General features: G+C 44.7%; 1 protein-coding gene across 1 annotated transcript; it reads right to left on the reverse strand.

Moving 5' to 3' along the window:
- Window positions 1–883: 883 nt before the first annotated feature.
- tnfrsf11a (tumor necrosis factor receptor superfamily, member 11a, NFKB activator) lies at window positions 884–26,925 on the reverse strand. Its single transcript, XM_056299527.1, has 10 exons — window positions 26,648–26,925; window positions 20,490–20,568; window positions 19,898–20,023; window positions 18,233–18,379; window positions 15,344–15,434; window positions 14,037–14,113; window positions 13,460–13,567; window positions 12,476–12,525; window positions 9,949–10,930; window positions 884–3,777 (listed from the first exon to the last, which is right to left on the reverse strand). The coding sequence occupies exons 1-10, from the start codon at window positions 26,720–26,722 to the stop codon at window positions 3,494–3,496; spliced, it is 2,019 nt and encodes a 672-aa protein (XP_056155502.1). The 5' UTR covers window positions 26,723–26,925; the 3' UTR covers window positions 884–3,493.
- Window positions 26,926–27,601: the final 676 nt, after the last annotated feature.

Consider the following 27,601-nt stretch of genomic DNA (forward strand, 5'->3'; position numbering starts at 1 on the left):
ACACACACACACACACACACACACACACAGAACAGGCGCCCCGACCGACCGACCAGAGGAGGCGCTAGTGCAGCGACCAGGACACATCCGGCTTCCCTCCCGCAGACACGGCCAATTGTAGGGACGCCCGACCAAGCCGGGGGTAACACGGGGATTCGAACGGCGATCCCCGTGTTGGTAGGCAACGAAATAGACCGCTACACCGCCTGGACACCCATTCTTAAAGCATTTTACTGGCGTGTCACGGTGAAGTTGGCCCCCTCTAGCATCCTAGATGTGTACTGGACCACTGTACAGCAAAGAGTCAAACGATATGCTATTTTTACATGTCTATAGATAGTATTTATGTAATTTCTTGTTCTTTAAAAGCCATATAAGACTCTAGCAGCCCTATATCCAGTCACTGTGTGCTGTCTGTATGGGTCTTCTTGTGTAAAGCACGTGGAAGGTAGTCATCACTTCCTGTTTTCACCAACGACTATAAAATAAGTCCCCACACACTCACAGGGATGAAATCTGACGCACGTATGCACAAACATGTGCACAAACATACTCTTGCTGACCCAAACAGTCCTAAATTAGTGCTGCCAGCTCCTCTCATGTGGTCTCTCTGTGACGCTAACTGGGTCAGGCTGGCTTTGCAACGCTGGCTTCTCCTCACAGCTGTGCGCCATCTCCAAGCCCGATGAAAGCTTGTCAGTCTGTCTGTCAACGCCGGGAGCGGGAACAGAGACTGAAGCCGAGCCACATGTGTAATTAGCACTGGTTCACGGTGATTATAGATCAACGAAATGCGATAAATTGCTCAGTCACTGTAATTTACCGATCCCAAAATAATAAAGTTGACACCGAACAACCACAGAATGCAGGCGGGCAGCCATCCTAAAGGGATTTGATGCAAAACATATTTAATTTCAATCAAAATAGTCTTTCAGTCATTCAACGTATTTGATTTAATTGGATATGTACATAATTAATATAAAGCTACATAATGGTGAGGCTGTTTTTATAAAACATTCCCTTTCAGCTCCTGTCATGTGTGCATTTTGTCTGCCATTAATTAATGGCGCCACTTTCATGAAACTCCATTTCAAATCAAAGAGCTAACATTAGGGAATTAATCTCTTTGGTTTCATTAATACATCACACTTGGCTTTGAAACGTAAGAAAAGAAAAAAAGATCACATGTGCATAAAACATAATCTACAATCAGCTTTTCAAAGTTATTCAAACTCAATAGGACAAATGAGCAGACATTTTGCATTTTCTTCATTAAGACTTGCATATTAAAAACGTATTGAAAAAAAACACAAATTGGCAATGATATAACTTAACAAATGCATAGCATTTTTTTTCTCTAAGAAACAAACTGCACTCGTGGTGCAATAAGAACAACAACTCCAGAAACAGAAAAAGTAATTATCGTACCAAAACTGGATGTGTCTCGTTCCTGTAAACTAGCTTGGAGTAGCTTCCCGTAAAAGTTCCCACAAACCAAGAAAGAAAGATAATGTGATAAATAAAAGGAACTCCTGTGTGAAGATGACGGCTTCCTGTTGATGATGAGCTAGCTACCTGTCCTGGGCTGGAAATAATGAGTTTTATTAGCGCAGGAAGGGAGGGAGCTAGTGGAGGGTGCACCCCCCAGTGGTGGCAGGTGGCTGTGTAACATCTTAGACCCAACAGCAGAGGTGGATAACCCGGCTTCAGAAAGTGAAAGTCCTGCCACATATTTGTTCCACCCATAAACTACACCCGCTGAATTTAGTTAGCACGACTCTTCATCCAGGTCTAGAGTGAAATCACCTTGTTTAGTGAATGGCTAGAACGAACACATGGTAGGACTTTTACTTTCTAAAGCCGGGGTGTCCACCTTTGCCCAACAGTATGCTTAACTTTTCCTAACGTACAAATGCAATAAAATCAAATAAAACATACTGTAGCGAGTTCGGGGGGGCACGAACCGCCGCAGCCGGCACGCGGACCAGTATCTCCCGCACTGCGGGAGACATCGCTAATCGCTCGACTAAAGGCTCCGACCCGGTAGCCATGGGCTAACTTGTCTCCTTATCCATGCACGTCACACTACCTTTATTTTAAGCGGTGGGCTAGGGCTGCGTGGAGTGTACATTTTTAATAATAAAATTTGTAAACACTCCATTACAAATCTGCTACACACGCACCTTACAAACAAAACAATGACGTCATACTGTAGCGACCAGGGAAGGCGGTCACTCTGACTGTCGGCGGTTCTGCGCTGGGGGAGCGCAGTGGCTGATGGGACTGTTAATGTTAGATTAAAAAAACGTGTTTTAATGATGCGGTGTTCATGTTGTGGTTATTCTTGTGTTGTTGTTTTGGGGTTTCGACTCAGACTAAGTAGGAGACCGTTTACTGCGTAACTGGCTGTAGGACCGTGACTGGGACTGATGTCCCCATTTGGGACATGGGGGGGGGGGGTCGCTACGTTATAGTCAATTCTGGTCTGTTCTGTCTGGTGTGACTAAAAGAGCCCTCCTGGGGTCATGCAGTGTATGGGGGCCACGGGAGTTGCGGTTAAAAAGAGATCTCTGCCTCTCGACTCATTCTTCCGCAATACTTTTCGTTTTAGTTGGCAGCCCCCCTACTTAAAACATTTCCGGCGTGCATGCATACACCTGTTCTGAGCCTGAAAATAATCATCTTATTTTTGAAACATCTGCATGATTAAGTTACCACATCTGTGATAACTGTGTGAAGATAAAAGGCAACATTGCAACAAACTTTGTTGCCCATTGTTTACTTTCATGTCAGTAATCATTTGGTCAGAGTGGTGTAGGTATCGGGTATTCCTGATGACGTTCTTAAAACCATCTGAAAGTCAACACCCACTCAAAAGTGGGAAAAAAAGGGAAGTCGCCATCTTCATACAGCAGGTCTGCAGGTTTCCTTAGTCCCATTTACTGATCACTCGAAAGAAAAAGGGAGTAAGAAAATCTACTATCTTTTTACTATTGGAACCAGCCAGAATTTTCTACATGATGAAGAAAACATTCCCGTTTGTCAGTCTCAACTCTATTTCCATGTACAATTTCAGCAAATTTCCCGTCAGTGTCTGGACAAAAGGGAGTTTCCGTTCAGCAACAGCCCTTCATCTTTCCACTGGAAAATGAAAACAGGCAATTAGGGGTGTCTGAGCCAAAGTTCGGTGATTCGGTTTTGGGGGGAAATCAGACAAAATACTGGGGACTTTGTAGAGCTGGGTTTGGAGACCAAGAATGGGTGAATGAGGGTTTAGAGCAATTGTTTCCTTTACCTTAATTGTTCTCCTCCCAGTCACCTTATAAGTCCAGTTCATATAGGAAACCACACAGGTAAAGGCTGAAGCAAACCGCAGACACTAACCGGAGTGGGCTTGGTTTTGCAGTTTCCTTAACTAGCATAAGGGAGCTTATCATTGCGTTGAGGAACAATTTCCCATTTTCTAACACTCAGCAAAGCCACATGCAACGTGTCACTTCTCCCTTGGCCACTCGTTCATCGCCTCCTGAACAGGTAAGGTGCCATCTTGTGAGGGGTTGTGGGTAATGTATTCCCCCTGTGTTGCCAGACTGCTCTGGAACAACGGAGCCGTCTCATTGGCCTGCTCCTGGACGGGGCTCCCAAAGGCATCTTCAAGACCCGCCCCCTCGTTGCCGAGCGACGTCTGACTGACGTAGACGACGATGACATCGCCGCTGAAGTTCATCACCTGCCCGCTGGAGATGAAGGTGGTGTTGTGGTTCCCTGTCACCTGACCTGAGCAAAGCGAGACGAGATGGGGAGGAAGAGTTAGAAACAGACAGAGAGAGCTGGAGATGTAGAGAGACAAATGGAGAGGAGTAGAAAACAGATTTTTGCACCTGTAAGACTATTTATCATTCAAGAAGACAGCAAGTAAAATAAACTGGTGTGACTCAAGTCCTGGTTGTCAGAGTGAGGCACAGCTTTGCTTGCTATAATAGCTACAGTTACTTCTACTGGAGTTACTGGAAATAAAAAGTATGGTAAATCAACCGTTACCATAGTAACATTTACCATAGTAACTGCTACCGATATCAACTTACACCTTATTGTGAAATGTGCACAAAAACTAGAAATTGTGTTTGCCTCCCTCCCACCATCACATCACCACTGACACACACACACACACACACACACACACACACACACACACACACACACACACACACACACACACACACACACACACACACACACACACACACACACACACACACACAGCTTCTCCTATTGATGACGTGGGTGAAGAGGGACAGCTATCTTGGCTGACCTCGGATGATAAATGGTCAGTGGGTGTAGTGACCATGCAGCCTGACCACAGGAGGCCTCAGTGGTGCTGTCTCTACTGTTGGGCAGAGCTGCAGACCGCTGGAGCCTTTAGCCTCATTTGTTTCAAAGTGACCAGCACTTTTTAGCACGAGAAATCTCCGTTCTCCGAAATGTCGTCATTTGTCATGGGTTTCACAAACAATGGTGATCACTTAATCTAAAGTGCTACTGTAAAGGACAGAGGAGCACTTTTTTTATATAGCATCACTATAGTAATGTGACAAATAAAAAACAACAGCAAATGCAAAAGTAATTGTATAAGTAATTTAAAAAGTATTTAATTCTGTGGTTTTATAATTGTCTGTTTTGATAGGGATTGACTTAATGACTTGAATAGAAGAGCCACTACTTAAGCAAGGCGTGTAACATGCATGCCACATAATTTTACCACTGTGTGCTGAACCGAAACAGAAGCCACAGTATTTAATGCACCACAGGAAGCACTTTGGTCACTGTAGGAATCACATGGCTGGGCGAAGACACCAGGTCACGTATGAGTTCATACAATAACTGAAGTGTTTCAGCTTTTGTTTTTTACCCCCCTTTATTTCCCCAATTATATCCGGCCAATTACCCCACTCTTCTGAGCCATCCCGGTCGCTGCTCCACCCCCTCTGCCGATCCGGGGAGGGCTGCAGACTACCACATCCCTCCTCTGATACATGTGGTGTCGCCAGCTGCTTCTTTTCACCTGACAGTGAGGAGCTTCAGCAGGGGGACGTAGCGCGTAGGAGAATCAAGCCATCTCCCCCAGTTGCCCCCTCCCCCCTGAACAGGCGCCCTGACCAAACAGAGGAGGCACTAGTGCAGCGACCAGGACACATACCCACCCATATCCGGCTTCCCACCCACAGACACGGCCAATTGTGTCTGTAAGAACGCCCGATCAAGCCGGAGGTAACACGGGGATTCAAACCAGCGACCCCAGTGTTAGTAGGCAACGGAATAGACTGCTACGCTACCCGGACGACCACATTTCAGCTTTTTTAGCTCCGTTATTAGCCCTAGACATGCCAAAAAGCAATAGCCTTGTTAAGAACATCCCCCTCTTCCTACACCCCCCTAACATGTGAGTGTGACAGTGATGACCCACTAATGGATCGAGGGACATCTGGATAAATCTCATCATTCTCCTATTACTTTTACAGTCTCACACAGAAATGGCCAAAAGAGTTATGTATTCTAATAATTCTCTCTCATTTCATTTATGTGGACACATGCTATTTGGCATATTATCTCACATAGAACTTCTGGAGACTACTAGTAAATGTATTACCTAAAACTTGGTCCAGAGGTTTGTTTTTTTTTTTCTTCCAATAAATAATCCACCCCACAGTGGCTCATCCAAACTTTATTGATAACCCTTAACCATGGCAATTACATCTAAATCACTTGCATCTGCTATATGAGCTATTATGTGCATGTGTATATATAAATATATATATATATATATATATATATATATATATATATATATATATATATATATAGCAGCTGATGAGTGCACAGCGCATGAAACAGGCCTGTACTACAATGCATTAAAACTTTTTTCTTGTATCTGTGTTGATATATATATATATATATGTGTGTGTATGTATGTATGTATGTATGTATGTTTATGGGATGGCCTGGCGGCCTGTCCAGGGTGTCTCCCCGCCTGCCGCCCAGTGACTGCTGGGATAGGCTCCAGCATCCCTGAGAGCAGGATAAGCGGTTAAGATAATGGATGGATATATATATATAAATGAATATATGAGTTACTACTTATATCACTGAAGGATATTTATCGACAGATGGTTCAACAAGAAGAATTAGGAAGCCTACATTGCTTTTCCGTCTCTGGGCTGTCTTTCGACACTTGGACCAACCTTTGTTTCCTATTTTATCCTGCCTGCTGTCTGACTTCCCAGCATACAGAATAAGCAGACCCTCCATGACTCACAGCTCATGCCTCATTTAGTCTCACAGACACACACACACACACACACATGCACACATATAATCTATACCAGTATGCATACGCATGAACCCGAACACAAACAATTGCAAACAATAACTACGGTAAATGTATAAAAGTAAAATTATATAAAATGTAAAAAAAAAAAGTAGAGAAGCTATTGCACTTTTTCTAATTATGCACCTAGGAAAGCACATACACAGCCATAAAACTAGACTGAAACACACACAAAATAAAATATAGCACTCAAGGAAACACAGACACACCATACAACACACACACGCACGCACGCGCACGCACACACGCACACACACACACACACACACACACACACACAGACACACACACGCACACACACACACATACACACACACACAGACACACACACGCACACACACACACATACACACACACGCACACACACACACATACACACACTCCACACCACACACACGGTTGTTCAAACTTCCAAAGTACAGAGACAGTTGCACATAGAGAAACAACAAAAGTCAAAATAAGTCTTACAACACACACACACGCACGAACGCACACACACGCACGCACGCGCACGCATGCACACACACGCACACACGCACACACGCACACACACAAAGTGGGAGCCTTTCCCGGAATACCAGGCTGAGATTTCTGCCATGGAAATATTTCCTTCAACCACAACGTCAAAAACAAAGCTCAATGGAATCTGTTTGGATTCTTCTGTTTATTCTACTCTTAACACCAAGTTGATCTCTTTTGTTGTACCAGAAAATAGACTGTACCAACTCGTTTTTATGCTCAGTAGAATCTTCTCATTTGATGGATAGGTAAGAGAAAGGGTGATGACATATTTAGGGCTTGGGTATCCAGTCCACTTTGATTTGCCCTAGATGATGAGTGTTTTATCCTCACTGTGACTCTTACATTGTTTGTTTCATTCACTTTTTAATATCAATTTACAATCAGTGAGAGCTGTACAGATACTCCAAATCTGTTTTAAAGCTACTGTTTACAAATGAAAATGTTCATATCCAGAGTAATGTTTTTTGAAATCCTCCAATATGGAGCCAACATTTGAATAAACTGGGCTCACCAGAGAGCCGGCAGCTGACCAGACAGGAACAAGCACAATATCAAGGCAACAGTCCAAACCCGTAGTTTAAAAAAAAAACCCACTGACCTATTAAAGAGATCAAATTCACCTTGGTTGGGGTGCAAGAGGCTACAGCGTTTTGTGGATGCGCGAGTTCAATTCTTTCTGCACCACTCATGCTTTCAACATAAACTCCTATAGGGAAAGGAAAGCCTTCCCTCCAGAGGGGAACCATCAGGGCCCTCTTGGCCCCCAGAGAGGGCCTAACATATTCTAAAGAATAATATTTAAAATTTCATCAGTTTTAATTCTATTTTATGAATTTATAATTTGACAATCAACATCTAAACAAAATGTTTCTGAGGAAATAAACCCTTCAAACTGGCCTATTCAGTTTGTGTTGGGATGTGAAGGGTTAAATGAAAGAAGCTCTTTTGTCTTCCTATCAGAATTTTGCTGCCTCTGCGGTTGCTAGGAAGAAAATGCTAGCTAGTGAGCCTGTTGGTTCACGATGGAAGCCGCGAGTAATGTCGCTAGTGAGGAGGAAAATCTTTGTGAATTTATTATCCATGCTGTTTTCAAGATTAACTTTAAGTGAAAAGTTGGAGTTAATTAGCAAAGAAAGACCTACACCAGAGCTTAATTTGGTAAATTATTTAAAATCTACTCGGCCCACCCGTCCGGTACAGTCTTGTCCCAAAAAGGACGTGGAGTAGAAAAGGCAGTGTGACTTGGAGGGTGGGTGGATGTTCAGGTGGGGATTTTGAGGGAGGGGCGGCCCTGCCACTGTTGCATATACATATATACATAAGGTTTATTTGGTCCCGTTGTCACCATGTTCCGCTGAAGTGCATACACAGCTTGTGTGATGATGCAACTATTTGTCAGGAGGATTTACATTTTGCTTTTTTATGATTAGATTTTATAAAATTTTTAAATTAACTTTTTTCTTTTCTTTTTTTGGTGATAACTCTCACTCTCTCCGTGCTGTTTGCTCGTTGCATTGCCTTGGTTCGACTAGCATCTTAATGTTTGTTTCAGAGCTGGAACAAAAGTAAATTTTGCAGTAATATATAGCTGCCAGGGACGAGAAAGAGAGGAAGGCCAAAGAGGAGGTTTATGGATGTGGTAAGGGAGGACATGCAGGTGGCTGGTGTGACAGAGGAAGATGCAGAGGACAGGAAGAGATGGAAATGGGTGATCCGCTGTGGCGACCCCTAACGGGAGCAGCCGAAAGTAGTAGTAGTAGCAGTAGTGGTAATAGTAGTAGCAGTAGTAGTAGTAGTAGTAGTAGTAGTAGTAGTAGTAGTATAGGAGAGGACACAATAAGCTAGGCTGGAAGTTTACTTTTTTTCCCGACGAAAGACGGGGAGTCAGAGGGCTACGGTTTAAGAGTCCTGGTTCACTACTGACTCCCACTTATTAAATGTTCCCTAACACCACATGGTATTACTAGCATAATAAACCAATTTTATTAGTCAAAGGCCAGGTGAAAACTTTGGCCCCAGCTTGACCTCTATACAGCATGAGCGGGAAGTCCATTTAATGACCTGCTATGACTATATGATGGGAAGTGGTGTTTATTTAAAGGGGAGCAAAGATGTAATTAAAGAACCCAGTCATCAGTGATAGTTGAAGAATTCTTTACATTTTGTGTGTTTTCTTGTGTGCGTATGTGTCTGGGACTGTGCCGGTATGAATACGTCCAGATATGTGTTTATGTTAGTGGGAAGATCATAAAAGTATTACTCAGGCCGTGCACAGCTTGCTTTAATGAGAGCTGTGGTCACCTTGTGCAACCCAATGTTAGCCTGGGTGAACGGGAGCACGGTGAATGGCACAATTCACACTGCGGTTCTGATTGTTGGCACATTAGTCATTTTACAGACACACACATGTTTGATTCCTGCTCCGTGTGTGGTCTGTCCCAGAAGGGTCAAGGTCCAATTGACCTGGCTTTGAAGAAAACATGTTTCTGGGAAAGCATCAGATGAGCTATTCTCGCGATGAAACCCGACCTCTGTTGTGAATCTTGTTCAAATGTTCATGTCATAATATCCCAGTCCGAGCGAACAACTGTTCTGATCAGGCCATTCTTGATAATCTTCCTGAAATAACTAACCATGACCGCGCCTGTGGGATGTGTGAGGGAGAATGGGTATCACATGAACACATTTTACATGCATTTTTTTCCCTTCTTTTAAAGATTCATGGAAAGGCATCTGAGACAGCTCTTGAACCACTTGACAAGAAAAAACTTTCCATTAAAACCAATGTAAATTCAATACCATTGCCATTGTTGATGCATCGGATTCAAATTTCAAGGAATTTTTCTAAAAACTCTTTTGGGGCGATGGTCTTAAATACAATGATAAATAATGTAGTGCAGATGTAGTTCACAAATTACCTTCCAAAACCCTGTGCTGCAGAAATCAACAGATGTATATTACATAGACTGTCTGGATTTCCAAAGCAGATAGATACTCCCTTGTTGAAAATAATGACTTGAATTCTTTGAGTTGTGACGCACCTGAGGTAAGTGCTGGTTCAGCCATCTGACTGTGGAGGCTCTCGGGGTGACACTCCAGCACCGTGTCCTCAGAGGGGAGCTTGTTTCCCTCGGCATCCATCCAGGAGAGTCGCCGGCCCTGCTCCTCCCCGGAAGCCTCGGCGGACTTCTCTAGGTAGAGATTTCCAACAGACAAGGAGGAGCTCAGCGAGGGGTTGAATGAGGTCACTGTGGAGGCCATCGTCGGTGAGGTCTCCTCCGTCGAGCTGGAGTCTATACTCGTCAGTCTGTATAACTCCTCTCCCTTTACCTGCGCCCGGTTGGCAAGGTGAAGTTTCTCCTCTGGCCTTGTCTGAGCCTGGGACAAGGGCAGGCAGAGTTCATGAAGTGGGCCAGACTGGGAGACAACAGCAGAGGTGTGGGTGTGAAGAGCAGAGAGAGACCAGAGAGATCCAGCAGCTGCCTCGCTCTTGGATGAATTTGTCTTTTCTTGCTCCATGTCCATGTTTTCCTCCCCATTGTCCCTCCTTCCACATTGGCCCTTTTCCTCTTGTCCTCTCTCATCTCTGCTCCTCTCTCCATCCACCCCTCTGCAGAGGCAGGCTCCCAGAGTCCCCGAGCTGACAGCCTGGCTGCAGTCTTCATTCTCCCCCACCTCGAGTGGCTCACGCACCACGGTGATGCACACGCACGAGCCAACGCGGAGTGGCGACACACTCATGATATCCTCCCCTTCACACACCTCCTCCGGCTCACCGCTACCCTCCTCCTCCTCCTTTCCAGCTGTCACCTTCATTGCTTCCTCCTCTCTTGTTCCTGGGGTGAGGTGAGGTCCATCTGGCAGGGGGACGGAGATGGGGTAAGTACACGCGGGCTCGGTGGTGGGGGTGTGAGGGATCTGGCAGATGAGTTTGGTGGTCTCACAGACTCTACAGTCAATAGCCCCGAGCCCTCCTCTTTCTCCTAATCCTCCTCCACTGTGATACAGAGGAGCCAAGGTTTCCTACAGAATGACACAGACACGAAGAAAGCATGGCTCTAAATAAAAAAAATGAATGGGACACAAGGCAATTGGGACACCCGAGCTCTGGATTTCTTAAATTGAATGATTAAAAATCCATCCATCCATTATCTTAACCGCTCTAAGGGTCACGGGGATGCTGGAGCCTATTACAGCAGTCATTGGGTGGCAGGCGGGGAGACACCCTGGACAGGCTGCCAGGCCATCACAGGGCCCACACACACACACACACACACACCCATTCATTCCTAGGGAAAATTCATCACAGCCAATTCGCCTGATTTACATGTATTTGGACTGTGGGAGGAAACCGGAGCCCCTGGAGGAAACCCACGCAGACACGAGGAGAACATGCAAACTCCACACAGAGGACGACCCGGGATGACCCACCAAGGTTGGACTACCTGGATGCTCAAACCCAGCACCTTCTTGCTGTAAGGGGGCATGGTGGACCTAACCACTGTGCCAACGTGCCACCCTATTAGATGATTAAAACTCTAGTCTAATGAAAATCATGTTTTCCAATCTTGTATATTTTGACAGATGATTTGTTGATATAAAGTCACCCAAAATATTACAACTGCTGTTGTTGTGAAAATATGACTAAAGCCCCTTGAGATACTATTCCTAGTTGTAAACCATTTCAGAAAACCAGTCTGTTTCTGGTAATGAATTATATCATGTAACACCCCGATTTGATTGGTCAATGAATGAATTATCACCAGTGTTAGCTGGTCTGTTTTCAAATAGTTGCCTAGCAACCTCATAAGTTAGCGCGTTAGCTAGCTATCAGTAAACAGCCTTGTGAACTTTTTTTTTGTTTTTTGGATGATCCTTGTGAACTCAGGTTTAATCCTCATTAACCTCATGAGGTCTGGCTGTGCTCAGCAATGATGCACTAGAACAATTATAACAAATTCAGTGATCTTCCTGAAACTGAAAAATAACACCCCTGACATCAATATTTCCAAATAAAACTTATGGAATTAATCTTTTTTTTTTCCTTGTTCCCCCCTTCCCTTTTATCGCCCCTATTGTGCTTGGCCAGTTACCCCACTCTTCCGAGCCGTCCCGGTCACTGCTCCACCCCCTCTGCCGATCTGGGGAGGGCTGCAGACTACCACATGTCTCCTCTGATACACGTGGAGTCGCCAGCCGCTTCTTTTCACCTTACAGTGAGGAGTTTCACCATGGGGACATAGCGCATGGGAGGATCACGCTATCCCCCCCCCCCAACTGATCAGGGGAGGAGCTAATGCAGCGACCAGGACACATAACCACATCCGGCTTCCTACCCTCAGACACGGCCAATTGTGTCTGTAGGGACACCTGACCAAGCCGGAGGTCACATGGGGATTCGAACCAGCGATTCCTGTGTTGGTAGGCAACGGAATAGACCACTATGCTGCCCAGACGCCCCATGGACTCAATCTTTAATTGTATTCATTCAATTGTTAGGGGAGAAACATTTTCCTTTAAATCTGACATTTGTACTACTGTTGTTTTGTAACTTACAGCCAACCTTACCTGCTGAATCCTGGTCCTCTTCAGATTCTGGACACATGACCGCAGGTTTACTACACAGATAAAAACAAATTGCACATTTTATATCCTGAAATGTAGAAGCAGAAATCCTAAATTCTCCTGAAGAGACACTGGTGATAAAAAAAACAACGTAGGGGCACACTGTTTTTCTTCATAAGGTAGGTGAAAAAAATAGATGATTTTGGATCACAAAATGAATTTCTAGGTTGTCATCATATTTATGATTTCCCTATATTCAAGTAAACAATGCAAGATTTTTTTTTGTAAATACTTTATCTGCATGCCCAACAGATGCATTTCAAATAGTGTCTTCTAGCCACTTGTGGGCATGCTCCAGTATAATGTATGACACCTTAGAATGAACAATGACATGACATTAACATAACTAGTGATGTATCATATAATGTAAAATATAGTAACATGAATGACATATAAGCATAACACATATTAACACCCATCCATTATCTGAACCGCTTATCCTGCTCTCAGGGTCTTAGGGATGCTGGAGCCTATCCCAGCAGTCATTGGGCGGCAGGCGGGGAGACACACTGGACAGGCCGCCAGGCCATCACACAGGGCCCACATACACACCCACACACACATTCACACTTAGGGACAATTTAGTACGGCTGATTCACCTGACCTACATGTCTTTGGACTGTGGGAGGAAACCGGAGCACCCGGAGGCAACCCACGCAGACACGAGGAGAACATGCAAACTCCACACAGAGGACAACCCAGGACAACCCCCAAGGTTGGACTACCCCGGGGTCCAAACCCAGGACCTTCTTGCCGTGAGATGACTGCGCTACCCACCGAGCCACCATGCCGCCCCACATATTAACGTGTAACATGAAATTCAGAAACTGTTTGAACAGAATCTAAAAAAGCAAGACTCTAGGATCATGGATTACGGAAAGCCATGTGTGACTAAAGCATGTGTGACTAAAGACTAAAGAAACCCACCTGAGAGTAGTTTAAGTTTGTCCTTATAACAGAAGAGGAGCAGGATAAGGAGAGAGAGAACAGTGATGACTGACAGGACGGACACTATGACCCAGGAGATCGGCACACCTGCCAAAAATATTTTAAAAAATGTACACTTAGATTTTTTTTTTCCTTTTAGGTTATCCAAGCAAATACGGGGAATATATATTGATCTCATTGTGGTTTCTACATTCATGAGGACGTTCTCCAAGTAGCATACAAAAACCATCTCTGTAGGTATATAGTAGACAATAAAACGAGAAAAACAAAACTGTTCTTCATTTTGCATGCAGTCACTAAAAAGGTACAACAAGACAGTGCAAATATAAGATAGCAGCAACGTTGTGCGCCAGACAATTCTCACTCTCAATTCTCACAGTCTCTTTATGACTGAAATTTATCTTTATGCAACTCACATGTCTTTTTATCAGTTCTGGTTTTATTTTACCATCTTACCCCCTGTAAGACTGTAAAAAACGTTTCCAATGAATGGCAAAGTAACAAGTCCGGCTTGAGTGTTTTGTGTTTCATTGTGACTTGTGTTCAGGAGTCGTACCGGGGACGAGGGGTCCACACACAGCATCAGTCTGAGGGCTGCCTGGTTCTCTCTCGCTCCTTCCCAGAGCCTTACAGCTGGTGGAGGGAGAGGAAATAACATGAAGACGGAGTCAGAACGATTACTTCAACAGATGTTCATATGATCCGTTTGTTTTTAGTCCTGTCTGCCCTCTCTTCTTTCTTCCTCCCTTGCTTTCTCCCTTGCTTTCTTCCTTGCTTGATTGCACACCTGCTGACTCAAACAACATTTTCTTCTTTCTTCAGAGGGTCTGGTAAATGTATTGTGGTGTATTATGTGTTTATTGATGATGTAGTCCCACAGTGTAAAATTGAAGAAGAAAGCCACTTTATTTTGTCATTGTATTCTTACAACAAAATCTGTTCTCTGCATGTAACCCATCCTATTGTATAGGAGCAGAGGGCAGCTGCAGCGCCCGGGGACCAACTCCAGTTCTTCTTTCCATTGCCTTGCTCAGGGGCACAGGTAGGAGGGTTAACCCTAACATGCATGTCTTTTTGATGGTGGGAGGAAAGCGGAGCACCCGGAGGAAACCCATGCAGACACGGGGAGAACATGCAAACTCCACACAGAAAGGACCTGGGACAGCCTGGGGTTCAAACCCAGGACCTTCTTGCTGTGAGGTAACAGTGCCAACCACTAGGCAGCCATGCTGCCCCCGTCAATGGCATCTGAGAGCATTTTAAGCTGTCAGAAGTCAGAATGTAGTCTTATATTACCTTGGCTGGTATCACAAAGTCAATGAGCATGACATATGGCACAACACCTGTCGTTGTGGTTATGTCCACTCCTATGGCCATACATATGTGGCAAAGCATCTCACACTGATTTGTATCACTGATCACTATCTTGCAGTTAGTTGAATGGTCAAAACTACATGAGCACCATGCCAGTTTTCATGTACGTGTAATTCTAGTTTAGCATACACATGGTAGATGGTGAATTCTTATGTAATTATAAATTATGGACAAAACCTGGCAATGTATTAGGTTGTTGTGTAGGAAGCAGATGGTTTTCACCATAATGTATAACTGTATTATTTTTCTAAACAGGGTCTTTCTTTCTTTCTTATAGGTTTTCCCCCTTTCCTTGCCAGTTTTCCAGTGAATTTTCTGTCCCTCTCTTCTACAACCATGGATCCAGCCAGCTGTAGGGACTTGTGTCTGGTCCAGGATTCCATGGGAAGTGGGGTGTGTGTGTGTGTGTGTGTGTGTGTGTGTGTGTGTGCGCGCGCGCGCGTGTGTGCGCGTGTGTGTGCGTGCGCGTGCATGCATGTGTTTTCTTACTTGGTCCATGGTTTGCAGGGTTCTGTTGTGGTGTCGGATGAGAAAAAGCCTTTATTACATGGCATACAGCTCCGTCTGCTGTTACCGGACTCTAAAATTCACAGACACAAAACGGGGCAAGATAATTTAGCATATATGCACCTATGTATGAGTTGCAGACGTGTACACATTCTGATTTACTGGCTGGAATGTGTCATTTAGCTACAGCGGTAGACTTGAGTCACCGAGATGCTGATTTATGAAGGTTACATCACTAGTTAAAATTTCCCCGAAAACTGAATGAGGAAAAATTTTCGCCGGAGAAATGAGTAACACCCTAACCAAGCACAGTTGATAGGATTCCACACACAGTATCATACTTCACACTCAAAGAGCAACACAGATTTGGGGCATCCAGGTGGACGTGGTGGTCTAGTCCATTGCCTACCAACACGGGAATTGCCAGTTTGAATCCCTGTGTTACCTCCAGCTTGGTCAGGCATCCCTACAGACACAGGCCGTGTCTGCGGGTGGGAAGCAGGATGTGAGTATGTGTCCTGATCGCTGCACTAGCGCCTCCTCTGGTCGGTTGGGCCACCTGTTCAGGAGGGCGAGGGAACTGGGAATAATAGCGGGATCCTCCCACGTGCTACGTCCCCCTGGTGAAACTCCTCACTGTCAGGTGAAAAGAAGCGGCTGGCAACTCCACATGTATCGGAGAAGACGTGGTAGTGTGCAGCCCTCCCCGGATCGGCAGAGGGGGGTGGAGCAGAGATCGGGACAGCTCGGAAGAGTGGGGTAATTGGCTGGATACAATTAGGGAGAAAAGGGGAAAGAAAAAAAACCCAAAACGGTAAAAGAAATGGTGTAGTTGTACTGGTGCCCAGTAGAACCAGTTGGTGCAGGGCATCTCGGTCAAGGGGACCTCGAAGGTTGTTGGTTGAAGCAGGGTGGAGTGTACTCATTTTGCCCTCTTAGACTTTCCCTAGATGGCTGTAGGAAATGAACTTCTTATCTTATTTAATTCAGCTTTTAATTAAAGTGATCATTCATAACTTTTCCATGTTAAAAAGTGCCATAATTCATTCCACTTCCCACTGGCATTTTTGGAGCAGCAGCCATTCATTAGCGTTGTGTAATTGCTCCTCTACATGCTATTTTTCATTGGTGCCTGCGCCTGCACAGGAAATGCATCAAGTCTGCCACCAGGGAGAGAAGATGATGTAGGAGCAATAGGTGCTAAAATAGAGAGCGGTTTAATTAAAAGTTTGATGTGGATTGATGTGTTTCTCAATATTACTCAATATTACTGTGTCAGATGATGTTATTCACCAGTCTTCTTTCTCCAGAATATGCACGGTACTGCTGGACCTGCAGGTTTTGCCCAAAATCTGTGATCATTGGCAACGTTACCTGCGTGTGAATGCCTACAGCAACACTGGGATTTCCCTGTTTGAAAATGAAATATTAAAGAAAGTGGATAACAACTTTAAAACCGCCTTTTATCTTCTCATTTGCACTACATTTTACTTGATCATAATTTTACACATTTTATTATTTTTCACATTCATCTCTTTATTGCAATATTTTGCTTTGATCTTATACGCTCTTAAAATTGTTTTTTATTTTCATTCTCTTTGTTGAATCTAAAGCCTGGGGCACTCTGTGGGGGGTACTGCGGGAATATGGGGGTACCGGGGCAGTTGCTACAAGCCATCCGGTCCTTGTATAACCAAAGTGAGAGCTGTGTCCGCATTCTCGGCACAAAGTCAAACACGTTTTCGGTGGGTGTCGGACTCCGCCAAGGTTGTCCCTTGTCTCCGATTCTGTTTGTGATATTCATGGACAGGATTTCAAGGCACAGCCAAGGTGAGGATTGTGTCCGTTTTGGGAACCCCGGAACTGCATCTCTGCTCTTTGCAGATGATGTGGTTTTGTTGGCTTCATCAGAACGTGACCTCCAGCATGCACTGGGGTGGTTTGCAGCTGAGTGTGAAATGGCTGGGATGAGAGTCAGCACCTCCAAGTCTGAGGCCAGGGTTTTCTACCGGAAAATGGTGGATTGCTCCCTCCGGGTTGGGGATGAGTTGTTGCCTCAAGTGAAGGAGTTCAAGAATCTCGGGGTCTTGTTCATGAGTGAGGGTAGGATGGAGCGGGAGATTGACAGGTGAATTGGTGCAGCATCAGCAGTACTGCGGACGTTGTACTGGACCGTTGCGGTGAAGAAGGAGCTGAGCCAGAAGGCAAAGCTCTCAATTTACCAGTCAGTCTTCATTCCAACCCTCACCTATGGTCCTGAGCTTTGGGTAGTGACCGAAAGGGTGAGATCGTGGATACAAGTGGCTGAAATGAGTTTCCTCCATACGGTGTCTGGGTTCAGCCTTAGAGATAGGGTGAAGAGCTCGGACATCCGGAGGGAGCTCGGAGTAGAGCCGCTGCTCCTTCACGTCGAAAGGAGCCAGCTGAGGTGGTTCAGGCATCTGATTAGGATGCCTCCTGGGCGCCTTCCTTTGGAGGTTTACTGAGCATGGCCAACTGGGAGGAGACCCCGGGGTAGACCCAGAACTCACTGGAGGGACTACATGTCCTATCTGGCCTGGGAACACCTTGGGATCCCCCAGGAGGAGCTGGAGGGCGTTGCTGGGGAGAGGGATGTCTGGAGGGTCCTACTTAGCTTGCTGCCACCATGACCCGACCCCGGAGAAGCGGCTGAAGATGAATGAATGAATGAATGAATGAATAAGTCTAAAGAACACTAAACTGACTTTAAACTGTTTTTACTTCTGCTTGTGATTGTTTTAAGTTGCTTCTTTCTGGTGTAAAGCACTTTACGGCATTTCATGCATGAAAAGTACTCTATGAATTAAGTTTATGATTATTAACTGGCACGTCGGCATCGGTGTTTCTCACCGGGGTCTGTCTCGAGTCCATATCCAGCCTTGCAGCTTGGTATCCTCACACAGTACTCGCAGTTGATGGGAGAGCACTGGAAGTCAGGCAGACAGCGACATGGCTCCTCCGCTGTGGGGTTTTCAGGTCTCTCCATGAAACCCTTACCTGGAGGTCAAAGGTTAAGTGACAGCGAGAGGAAGGTTAGAGCACGGGTCAGGCCAAATTCACCATTAAAGGGACTTGCAGATGTTTTTGCATGTTTCAGCCTATTTACTGCAGATGGTATGTACTCCACATTACTCCTGGCCATTTTGCAAAGCATACCATAGTGTATGGTGCATTTTTCCTACCTTCCTGGGAGCCAATGGTTTCCATTCATTTCCGTATGTTATGAAAGTCAACTTTCAGTGACTTGCACGAGTTAAGTAATCCATCATAGTGAACGTTCTGTCAATGTATTTTTCTTTTTAAAGTTGCACTTCACTGTCATTGCAGGATGATGCAGTTGAAAGCTTTGATTGCAGTGAAAAGTCATCCTGGCGCTGCGTCCCAGTGTAGTCAGACATCTGAGATTTAAGAGTCAGCTGCCAAACAGCAACCTTTTTAATGCAAGAAGCTGCCAAATTCATGTTTCACAACGTCTATGTTTGATCATTGGTTAACTTCCAAATTTGATTTTACAACAACAGAGCTGGTGAACACAGTGCTGTTCAGCAGTCGACTCTTGAAACTTGGACGTCTGAGTGCACTGGAATGCACCACCAAGAAGGCTATTAAAAGTAATCGGTGCTTCCAGCTGCATTGTCCCACAACAATAGTGTAATCTCTCCCCCCCCCCCCGTTTTTCTCCCCAATTATATCCCGCCAATTACCCGACTCTTCCGAGCTGTCCACCCACTCTGCTGATCCGGGGAGGGCTGCAGACTACCACATGCCTCCTCCGATTCATGTGGAGTCACCAGCCTCTTCTTTTCACCTGACAGTGAAGAGTTTCACCAGGGGGATGTAGCGCTATGTCACGCTATTCCCCCCAGTCCCCCCCTGAACAGGCGCACCGACCAACCAGATGCAGCAACCAGAACACATACCCACATCCGGCTTCCCACCCGCAGACACGGCCAATTGTGTCTGTAGGGATGCCCAACCAAGCTGGAGGTAACACAGGGATTCTAACCGGCAATCCCCGTGTTGGTAGGCAACGGAATAAACCACTACATCACTCGGATGCTCCCTACAATAGTGTAACTTTAACAAAATAAAATAACATAGACAGAATTTTCACTATAATAGAGTACCAATGCCAGTGCTATCTCAAGCAAGTTTCAAGTCTCTGCAAGTTGATTTTTATACTGTAATGTAATGAATGGAAACTAATGGGAAAAATGCATTAAAAATCTAAAACACCATGTTCTGCTTTTCAAAATGGTTGGGAGTAATGTAAAGTATGTAGCGTTTGCAGTTATAGAGAGTAATTGTTTAATAGAAAATGCCAAAACACCACTATGTCCCATTAATGTTAGAAATAAAAATACATGAACTGCAGCCAATGAAGCAATCATAGGAGGGTTCATTTTGACTTTTTGCTGTGTTGTTAGTCTAGATGACATTACACTGAAAAAAATTACAGGACGTGATGCACTGTTGTTATAGTTTCACACTTGTTGTCAAACCAGCAGCACTGACCCTGGTCACAGAACTTCTGTTGCAGACAGTGGGTCTCCTTGGTCCAGCCAGGCTGGTATTCACCACGGTCACATTTACGGCACTTTGTCTCCTCTGAATCGGAGCATTCGGCAAACAGACGGTAGCCTGAATGTGAGAGAAAGAGATAGAGAGCGTGAGAGAGCAAGATAAATGTTCAAAATGCCGTGCTGTGTCCTAATCACCGTGAACTGATGACTTCAGCAAACCCAGCGGAAGAGAGAAAAGAGGAAGGAAATTGCTGAAACGAGAGCCCTTTCCCTCTGACAAACTGCAAACGTGTATGGATGCTTGGTTGTGGGTGCGTGGATGATCTGCTGTGTGTGCTTGTGTTTGTGTGAGCTGTACATCTTTTTTCCATTCTTCCTCTTATTACAGGAAGTGTGAATATAGAAATGTGTTAATATTTGTTGACACTTCCGTTGTGGAAAATAAGCCCTGATACACACTGCGGTCCCACAATGTTCCTCTGTGATATCACTAGGAATATCTGCGCGGATTTACCTGTGTGTCTGTGTGTGTGTGTGTGTGTGTGTGTGTGTGTGTGTGTGTGTGCATGTGTATGTGTGTTTACCTGGTCCACACTTGTTGCAACACTTTGAGCCTTTCAGGTATTGGGTTTCACCACAATGGAGGGATTTGGTGACGGCTGTCTGAAAAAAGGTTAAGACAGAATTATTGTTTGCACAGGGATACCACAGCCTTCGGGCTTTCCAGTTGTTTGTTTGTTTGTTTGTTTGTTTGTTTGTTTGTTTGTTTAACCTATGTCATGCAGGGGAAACACCAGCTGAAGCACAAAATTGCATGTATGCTCCTTGTACAGCATGTTTTCCAAAAGAGCAGAAATCAAAATTGTCCTTTAACTATTCTATTTTCCTCAGTTTGAGCCACCTTAGTCTTTCAAACATTGCCCTCTTAAAAATTATATTCTTGGATAGCTGTGAGGAAGAGCATGGTTAATATGTACCCAAACAAATGCCCGGTAATATTTTCCTATGCTCCCAGTAGCTCATGACCACAGCAAACCAATAAATCCAGCAAAATCTCACTCCCATAGTATTTCCCAGTGAAATAATAAGAAAAAAAAACAACTGGCACTGGACTAATTCAGCTAAAGATGGATTGTTATGATTAAACTCCAGGCTACCAATCAGAGCACACCTTTAGTACCCACGTGTGTATGATTAAACACACGCACGCGCGCGCAAGGGCTCATGAACCCCTAGTCAAACTGCTGAATTTAAGAACAAGCTTGTTTTAAGAGAAAATATGCAAAGCCACAGTTTCATTGTGGGGGCCACATACAGGATTGTTCCCCTTTCCTTGGCTATTTATGTGTAGAAACCACAGCATATATGAGCACTGCTTGCTACCTCCACCTACGGAGGGAGGGCAGTTCCGATAACACCGACGGTGGCCTGGCGGCGGCCTGGCCTAACCTTGACCGTGTTTTTAGTGTCGTCGTGCGGAGTGTGGGGAGCTGTGTTGAAGGTGTCTGGCTGGCAGAGATAGCATTGGGTCGGCTGAGGGAGCTTCGTCTGCTGCATCCTATGGGCCCAAGGACCACGACCGACCGGAGCAGTGCCTGATGAGCAAACACCGAGGGCGGTATGAGAGGACGCGGAAGCGGGGCAGGCTAAGCTAACTGCAGACCGGCGGTTCCGACAGCAGTCGTTTTGGCTGGCGTTCGTTCTCCTGGACAGTGATTTTTATTATTATTTTTCTTTAGATATATGAGATAGTTTGGATTTTTGTATTCTTGTCGTTTTTGGATATGTGTTTTTGTCTTTGTGTTGCACCGCTGGGGGCTGGGGGAAATGATATTTCGTTTCATTGCGCGCAAGTGCCTGAAATGAAAAGACAAAGTGTTTCTGATTCTGATTTACATCCAGTCCTCCCAAAGCTTCTTGCTTCCCTTGCTGATGCAACCATCGATCCATCAATATATTCACTCTTTTTTTCTTTCTCTAATTATCCTTTCGTCTCCATAATGATTTTCACAGCAAAGCAAGGTTGGTTTTGGAGAGCTATATTTCTCTCCAGTGCCAAGACAAACACACAAGGTGAAATCCATCTAAGTCATCCAGCTTTCCCCAGGGCCTCGAACCTCAGCTCTGTTCTGTTCTGCACGTCTGTCATCACGACACACTTCTTCCCCGGTTCTCCCCTCTCTTTCCTCCCCTGCAGCACGGCCGTCCGTCTGGAAGTCACAACACATCCATTCCAGCTCCTCGGTGCGGCGTCACCCCGCCTCTCCTCTATTTATCCTGGTTTCTTCCCTTCTCTTTCTCACACCCCTAAGTCCACGCTCTGTTTAGTCTCAGCGTCTGCCTGAACGGCCGGGGGCGACGGCAACACAACATGAACACCGGTGAGCGTTTAATTACCGCCATTGAGCTTCTCACACATCAGTCTTTGTTTTTGCCCCGACCACAGGGCTCTCACCATGCACACAGTTCTCATAGCTGCGACCACGGAGCTAATGAGCACCATGTGTTCCCACTGGCAGAGGTGGAACGAGCGGAGATGGTTCCCATGCAACAACAATGTTCTTTGTCCCCGTGTTTAATGAATATAGTTCAATAAAACCCGTTAGGATGGTTGGCGTAATACTTTGGTGAAGACTACTGACAAAAAGATATTGGCTAAATGTATGGATGGAAGACAGAGAGAAATAGAAAACAGACAGACAGACAGACAGACAGACAGACAGACAGACAGACAGACAGACAGATAGAAAGAGAGTGAGGCAATGCTGAAATGATCGGATGACGAGGATGGTCAGTCCAGACAGCTAGACCATGGTGCACAGGGAGCCAAAAGAATGCTGGGAATCGTATTTTTGTGGCCGCCACATCTAAACATTGGGTCGTAATTAAGTATGTCAAGGCAACGTGTTTTCACTCTCTAAATATATACGTACATTTAGGTGGAAAAGAGTTGATACACCCTAAATGATTACAGGTTGTGACAAAGTGCAGTATGGAAGACCTCACCGCAAAGCTAATTTTATCTCCCTTATGAATGGACTTCGCTGTAAAGCTGAGCGTGTCTGTGCATGTGCATGTAGATGTGTGTGTGTGTGTGTGTGAGAGCAAGAGACAGAGAGAGAGAGAGTGTGTGTGTGTGTGTGTGTGTGTGTGTGTGTGTGTGTGTGTGTGTGTGTGTGTGTGTGTGTGTGTGTGTGTGTGAGAGAGAGAGAGAGCGAGAGAGAGAGAGAGAGAGTGTGGGTGTGTGTGTGTGTGTGTGTGAGAGAGAGAGAGAGCGAGAGAGAGAGAGAGAGAGTGTGTGTCTGTGTGTGTGTGTGTGTGTGTGTGTGTGAGAGAGAGAGAGAGAGCGAGAGAGAGAGAGAGAGAGTGTGTGTGTGTGTGTGTGAGAGAGCGAGAGAGAGAGAGTGTGTGTGTGTGTGTGAGAGAGAGAGAGACAGAGTGAGTGTGTGTGTGTGTGTGTGAGAGAGAGAGAGAGAGAGAGAGAGAGAGAGAGTGAGTGTGTGTGTGTGTGTGTGTGAGAGAGAGAGAGACAGAGTGAGTGTGTGTGTGTGTGTGTGTGAGAGAGAGAGAGAGAGAGAGAGAGTGTGTGTGTGTGTGTGCGTGTGTGTGTGTGTGTGTGTGAGTGTGTGTGTGTGTGCGAGAGCGAGAGATCAGATGCTTCAGGAAGAGACAGAGTGGTTGGGAGAAGAAGGGAAGATCTGTACGGATGATGGCTGGATGATGGATGGATGGATGGATGTATGGATCTATGGAAAGAGACATAATATCCCATTTGTCTGAGTGACACTTGCAGTTTTCCTTTTTTCTCCCCCTACATTTTTATGACTTTTTTTAAAAACTAGCACAAATCCTACATCTACTGTCCGAGAGCAGCAGCATGATGCAGAAGGCATTCCACATACTGCCAGACTACCACAGAATTTGCATAACTGCCACAGCAGCTATGGGCACCGAGCCAGCAGGCGCATAACAGTGCTTCAAGTCCCCTGGGCACGTAAGACAGTGGCTAACAATGAAGCACTGTAAAAAAAAATCTGATTGCACAACATCACACCTTTACACAATAAATGCTCTTATAATCCATAAAATGATGCCAATGTCGTAAAAAAAAAACCCTCTTTGAAGCACTTCTTGCACAAATGATTGATTTTGTTGACCGTTTGACAAACAAAACTATGTGCTGGTGGTTAGTTGCGCCGGCTATTTTTATCCAAGACACACCGATATCAAGGAATGTTACGGACAGACGAGCAGAGAACTTTCTTCAGCTCACTATTCGTCTTCCCCTCCTGTCTTCACAGTGCACCAGGTTGTTGTAGCCACATGTCTGTCCTCCTGCCTGTCTGTCTGTTATTCCCGTCAATGTCTTTGTATGACGATACCAGGTGAGGAACAGCAGGCCTAAGCAACACATATCCCATTAGGCAAGGCTTGTAAAAAAACAGATACCAATTAATGCTGAGGATGGCAGCTCTATGAATGGATTGATAGATGGATGGATGGAATGAGGTAGAGCAGATGAAAGGAGAGAGGGCTCATGGAGCAAATAACTAAAGAGAGATGGGTAGCTCAGACAGGAGGATAGATAGATAGATAGATAGATAGATAGATAGATAGATAGATAGATAGATAGATAGATAGATAGATAGATAGATAGATAGATAGATAGATAGATAGATAGATAGATAGATAGATAGATAGATAGATAGATAGATAGATAGATAGATAGATAGATAGATAGATAGGTATTACCACACACCACATAACGTTTAGTGGGAAATGGGAACACACTTGGACAAGGATTATCTATAGAAGGGGGGCGGGGGCGGTTATCAGACCATTTGATTGCCTGCAAGTGGAATGCAAAGTGAGTGGGATAGCTGAATGTGAATGACTAGATGGTTGGCTAGATGGCTAGTGAGATGGCTAGGTGGCTGTCTGGATAAATTGATGGCTACTGTAAAGGAGAAGCTGGATGGCTGGTGGTATTGCCAGCCATATAGCTGGTTGGCTGGTGGGATGACTTGATCTTTAGCTGGATGGCTAATGTTATGGTTGGATGGATATGTGGATATCTGTTCTGCTGGTGGGTTGATTGGAAGGAAGAAGACTTGATAGCTGTCCAGTGGGAGTTTCAGGAGGCATGTGGGTGGCGGTCTTCAGCAAAGATCCCCTCATTTATAATGTTTTTTTTTCAATCCCCAAACATCTTGAAGTAATGTTGTATTGCCCAATATCACACAGCTAGTTTGAAATGTGTTTGGAAGGAATTGCACAGAACGGTTTGAAAACCCAACAAGTGAGGGGGAATTCTTTGAGGAGAATGTGAGTCCAAATGGGATTACAGTGTCGTTTTACAGAGTAAATGGTCAAGATCTCTTCCTTCCTACCGACTGACTGGTGTTACAGGTTATCCTGTATTGAGTCATTGATATTTGTGTACTGTTTGAACCAATACACTCTCAAACACTTGAGCTGGCAGCAGACAGGAAAACAGTTGTTGATCCGTTTGCAGTGTGGCTCTCAGCATAGACAAAGCACTGAGCACTCTCACTTGCAACACATTTTGGGAAAGAAGAGAAAAAAAACAGGGAAGAGAAATCATCTGTTCCAGTCAAAGCCCCTGCACTGCTGGCTTACGGTAATGTTACCAAACACAGTGATATATCAAGGGTGCCCAGCAGTCCCACCACTACAACCACATCATATAAACTATTCCACCTGGGCAAACTGAGCTCCTTAGACTAAAACAACGCCACCATGGGCAAAAACACGTTATGGGTCATTCACATTTGTCTCTTCACCTTGTTTTTTCCCCGAAAAGATGTTTAAGCAATGACTAGCTTGAGCAGATTAATGCTGAAGGACTCTTTAAACACAGTTGGCTCAAATCCCAAAGTTATTGACACAATTACAGACCCCACCAGGAAAGCCTTGATTGAAAAAAAGATGCTTAGTGCCTCTTGTTATTGTACCCATGGGCAAGGCATTAATCAAGATCTGATACAATAACAATAACACACAGATCACAGTGGCTTAAAGTGGAATTAAACAAAGTAACTAATAAAGGATGTACTTCATTTTTTACCTTATTTTCTTTTTCATTCTACTGTTGAACTTTTCCATACATTCAACCAATTGCTTCCCCGAGAATGAGGTAAGAACTGATACTGAAGTTCTATTCTCTTTTGTTCTGTTCTGTTATATTTTATTCTGTCCTGTGCTGTTCTGTTCTATTATTTTCTGTCCCGTTCTATTATTTTCTATTCTGTTCTATTCTATTCTGTCCTGTGCTATTCTATTCTGCTCTATGCTATTCTATTCTATCCTATTCTGTTCGGTTCTGTTCTTAAAGGAACCCTGAGACTTTTGGCCCCTACCTGGACATCAGCTGTTGAGTGGATACTGGTTAAGGAGTATGTCTGTCTCCAGTAGTGTTCATTCATAACCACTATTATAAATCTTTAACATAGAATAAAACACTTTTTGTGCCCCCTCATCTTTCATATCATCTTAGGAAATGACATGTTTATGTGTATGTGTATATATTTATGTAACTTGCTGTTGCACATCACCACCTTCTTTGCTTAAGTCAACCAACATGAATACTGCTTTCCTGCAATCCTTCCACCATATTCAAGACAGAAGCAAGAACGAGAACACATAGAGAAAAAACATGTCTTAGGCTAATTTATAGTTGGGACCTATATGACAAAATGGAATTACAAAAGCATCCATTTACCTGTAGGAGGAGGGTGAGGAGGAGATAGGTTATCCAGCCTTGATAGATCCAACCGAGAGAAAAGGTGCCTCTCATCTCTGCTGTTTAAGGACAACACTTTTATGAAAGGAAAAAAATAAGACGTTGCACTGCAGTTTTCTGATGATCCCTCGGTTTCCTTACTTATATTTTCGGTCTAAAATAAAGGGTTTGGGGTGTGTCATTGAACCTAGTGGAGCCTCCACTCCGCCCGACTGGCATTCTTGCTCCTTCCTTCCCGGTGTGTGACTCTTGCTCAGTCCTCCGCTTTCACCCACGCACTGTGCAACGGCCACATGCACCCACATGTAAAAATGGACAGAGCAGCAGAGAGAACTGAGTGACTCCTCCCCTGTTAAACTATGTAAGAGGGAAAAAAAAGGGGAAAAAAATCACCCATGGCTCTTCCCTCTCGGTCCTGCCTTTCAGCTCTGCTTGCCTTGTGTGTGTGTGTGTGTGTGTGTGTGTGTGTGTGTGTGTGTGTGTGTGTGTGTGTGTGTGTGTGTGTGTGTGCACGTGTATGTGTGTGTGTGTGCACGTGTATGTGTGTGTGTGTGAGAGAGAGACAGAGAGATAGAGAGAGAGAGCGAGAGAGAGCAAGAGAAAGATAGAGAGAGATAGAGAGAAAGAGCGAGAGAGAGAGAGATGGGAAGAAGGCCAGACAAAAGCAGAATTTGAGAGTTAAATTGTGCAAGTTTTCCCCATTAATCCTCCTAATTTCAGTGTGGAACTACGGTCCTATTATATTCTAACCATACTCTTCATGTGTTTTGTTTTTGGGGTTTCTTTTGCTTTTTTTTTCATTTTTTCATTTTTGTCCCCCTTGCCAAAACACTCTTCCCACAGCTGGCATATCATTGATGTCAAAGAGTCTATTAGATGTTACTTTTCCTTTTATGGACCATGCACCCCCCCCCCAATCCCACCCTCTTATTT

The sequence above is a fragment of the Lampris incognitus genome, chromosome 19, assembly GCF_029633865.1.
Source record: "Lampris incognitus isolate fLamInc1 chromosome 19, fLamInc1.hap2, whole genome shotgun sequence".
Taxonomy (NCBI): domain Eukaryota; kingdom Metazoa; phylum Chordata; class Actinopteri; order Lampriformes; family Lampridae; genus Lampris; species Lampris incognitus.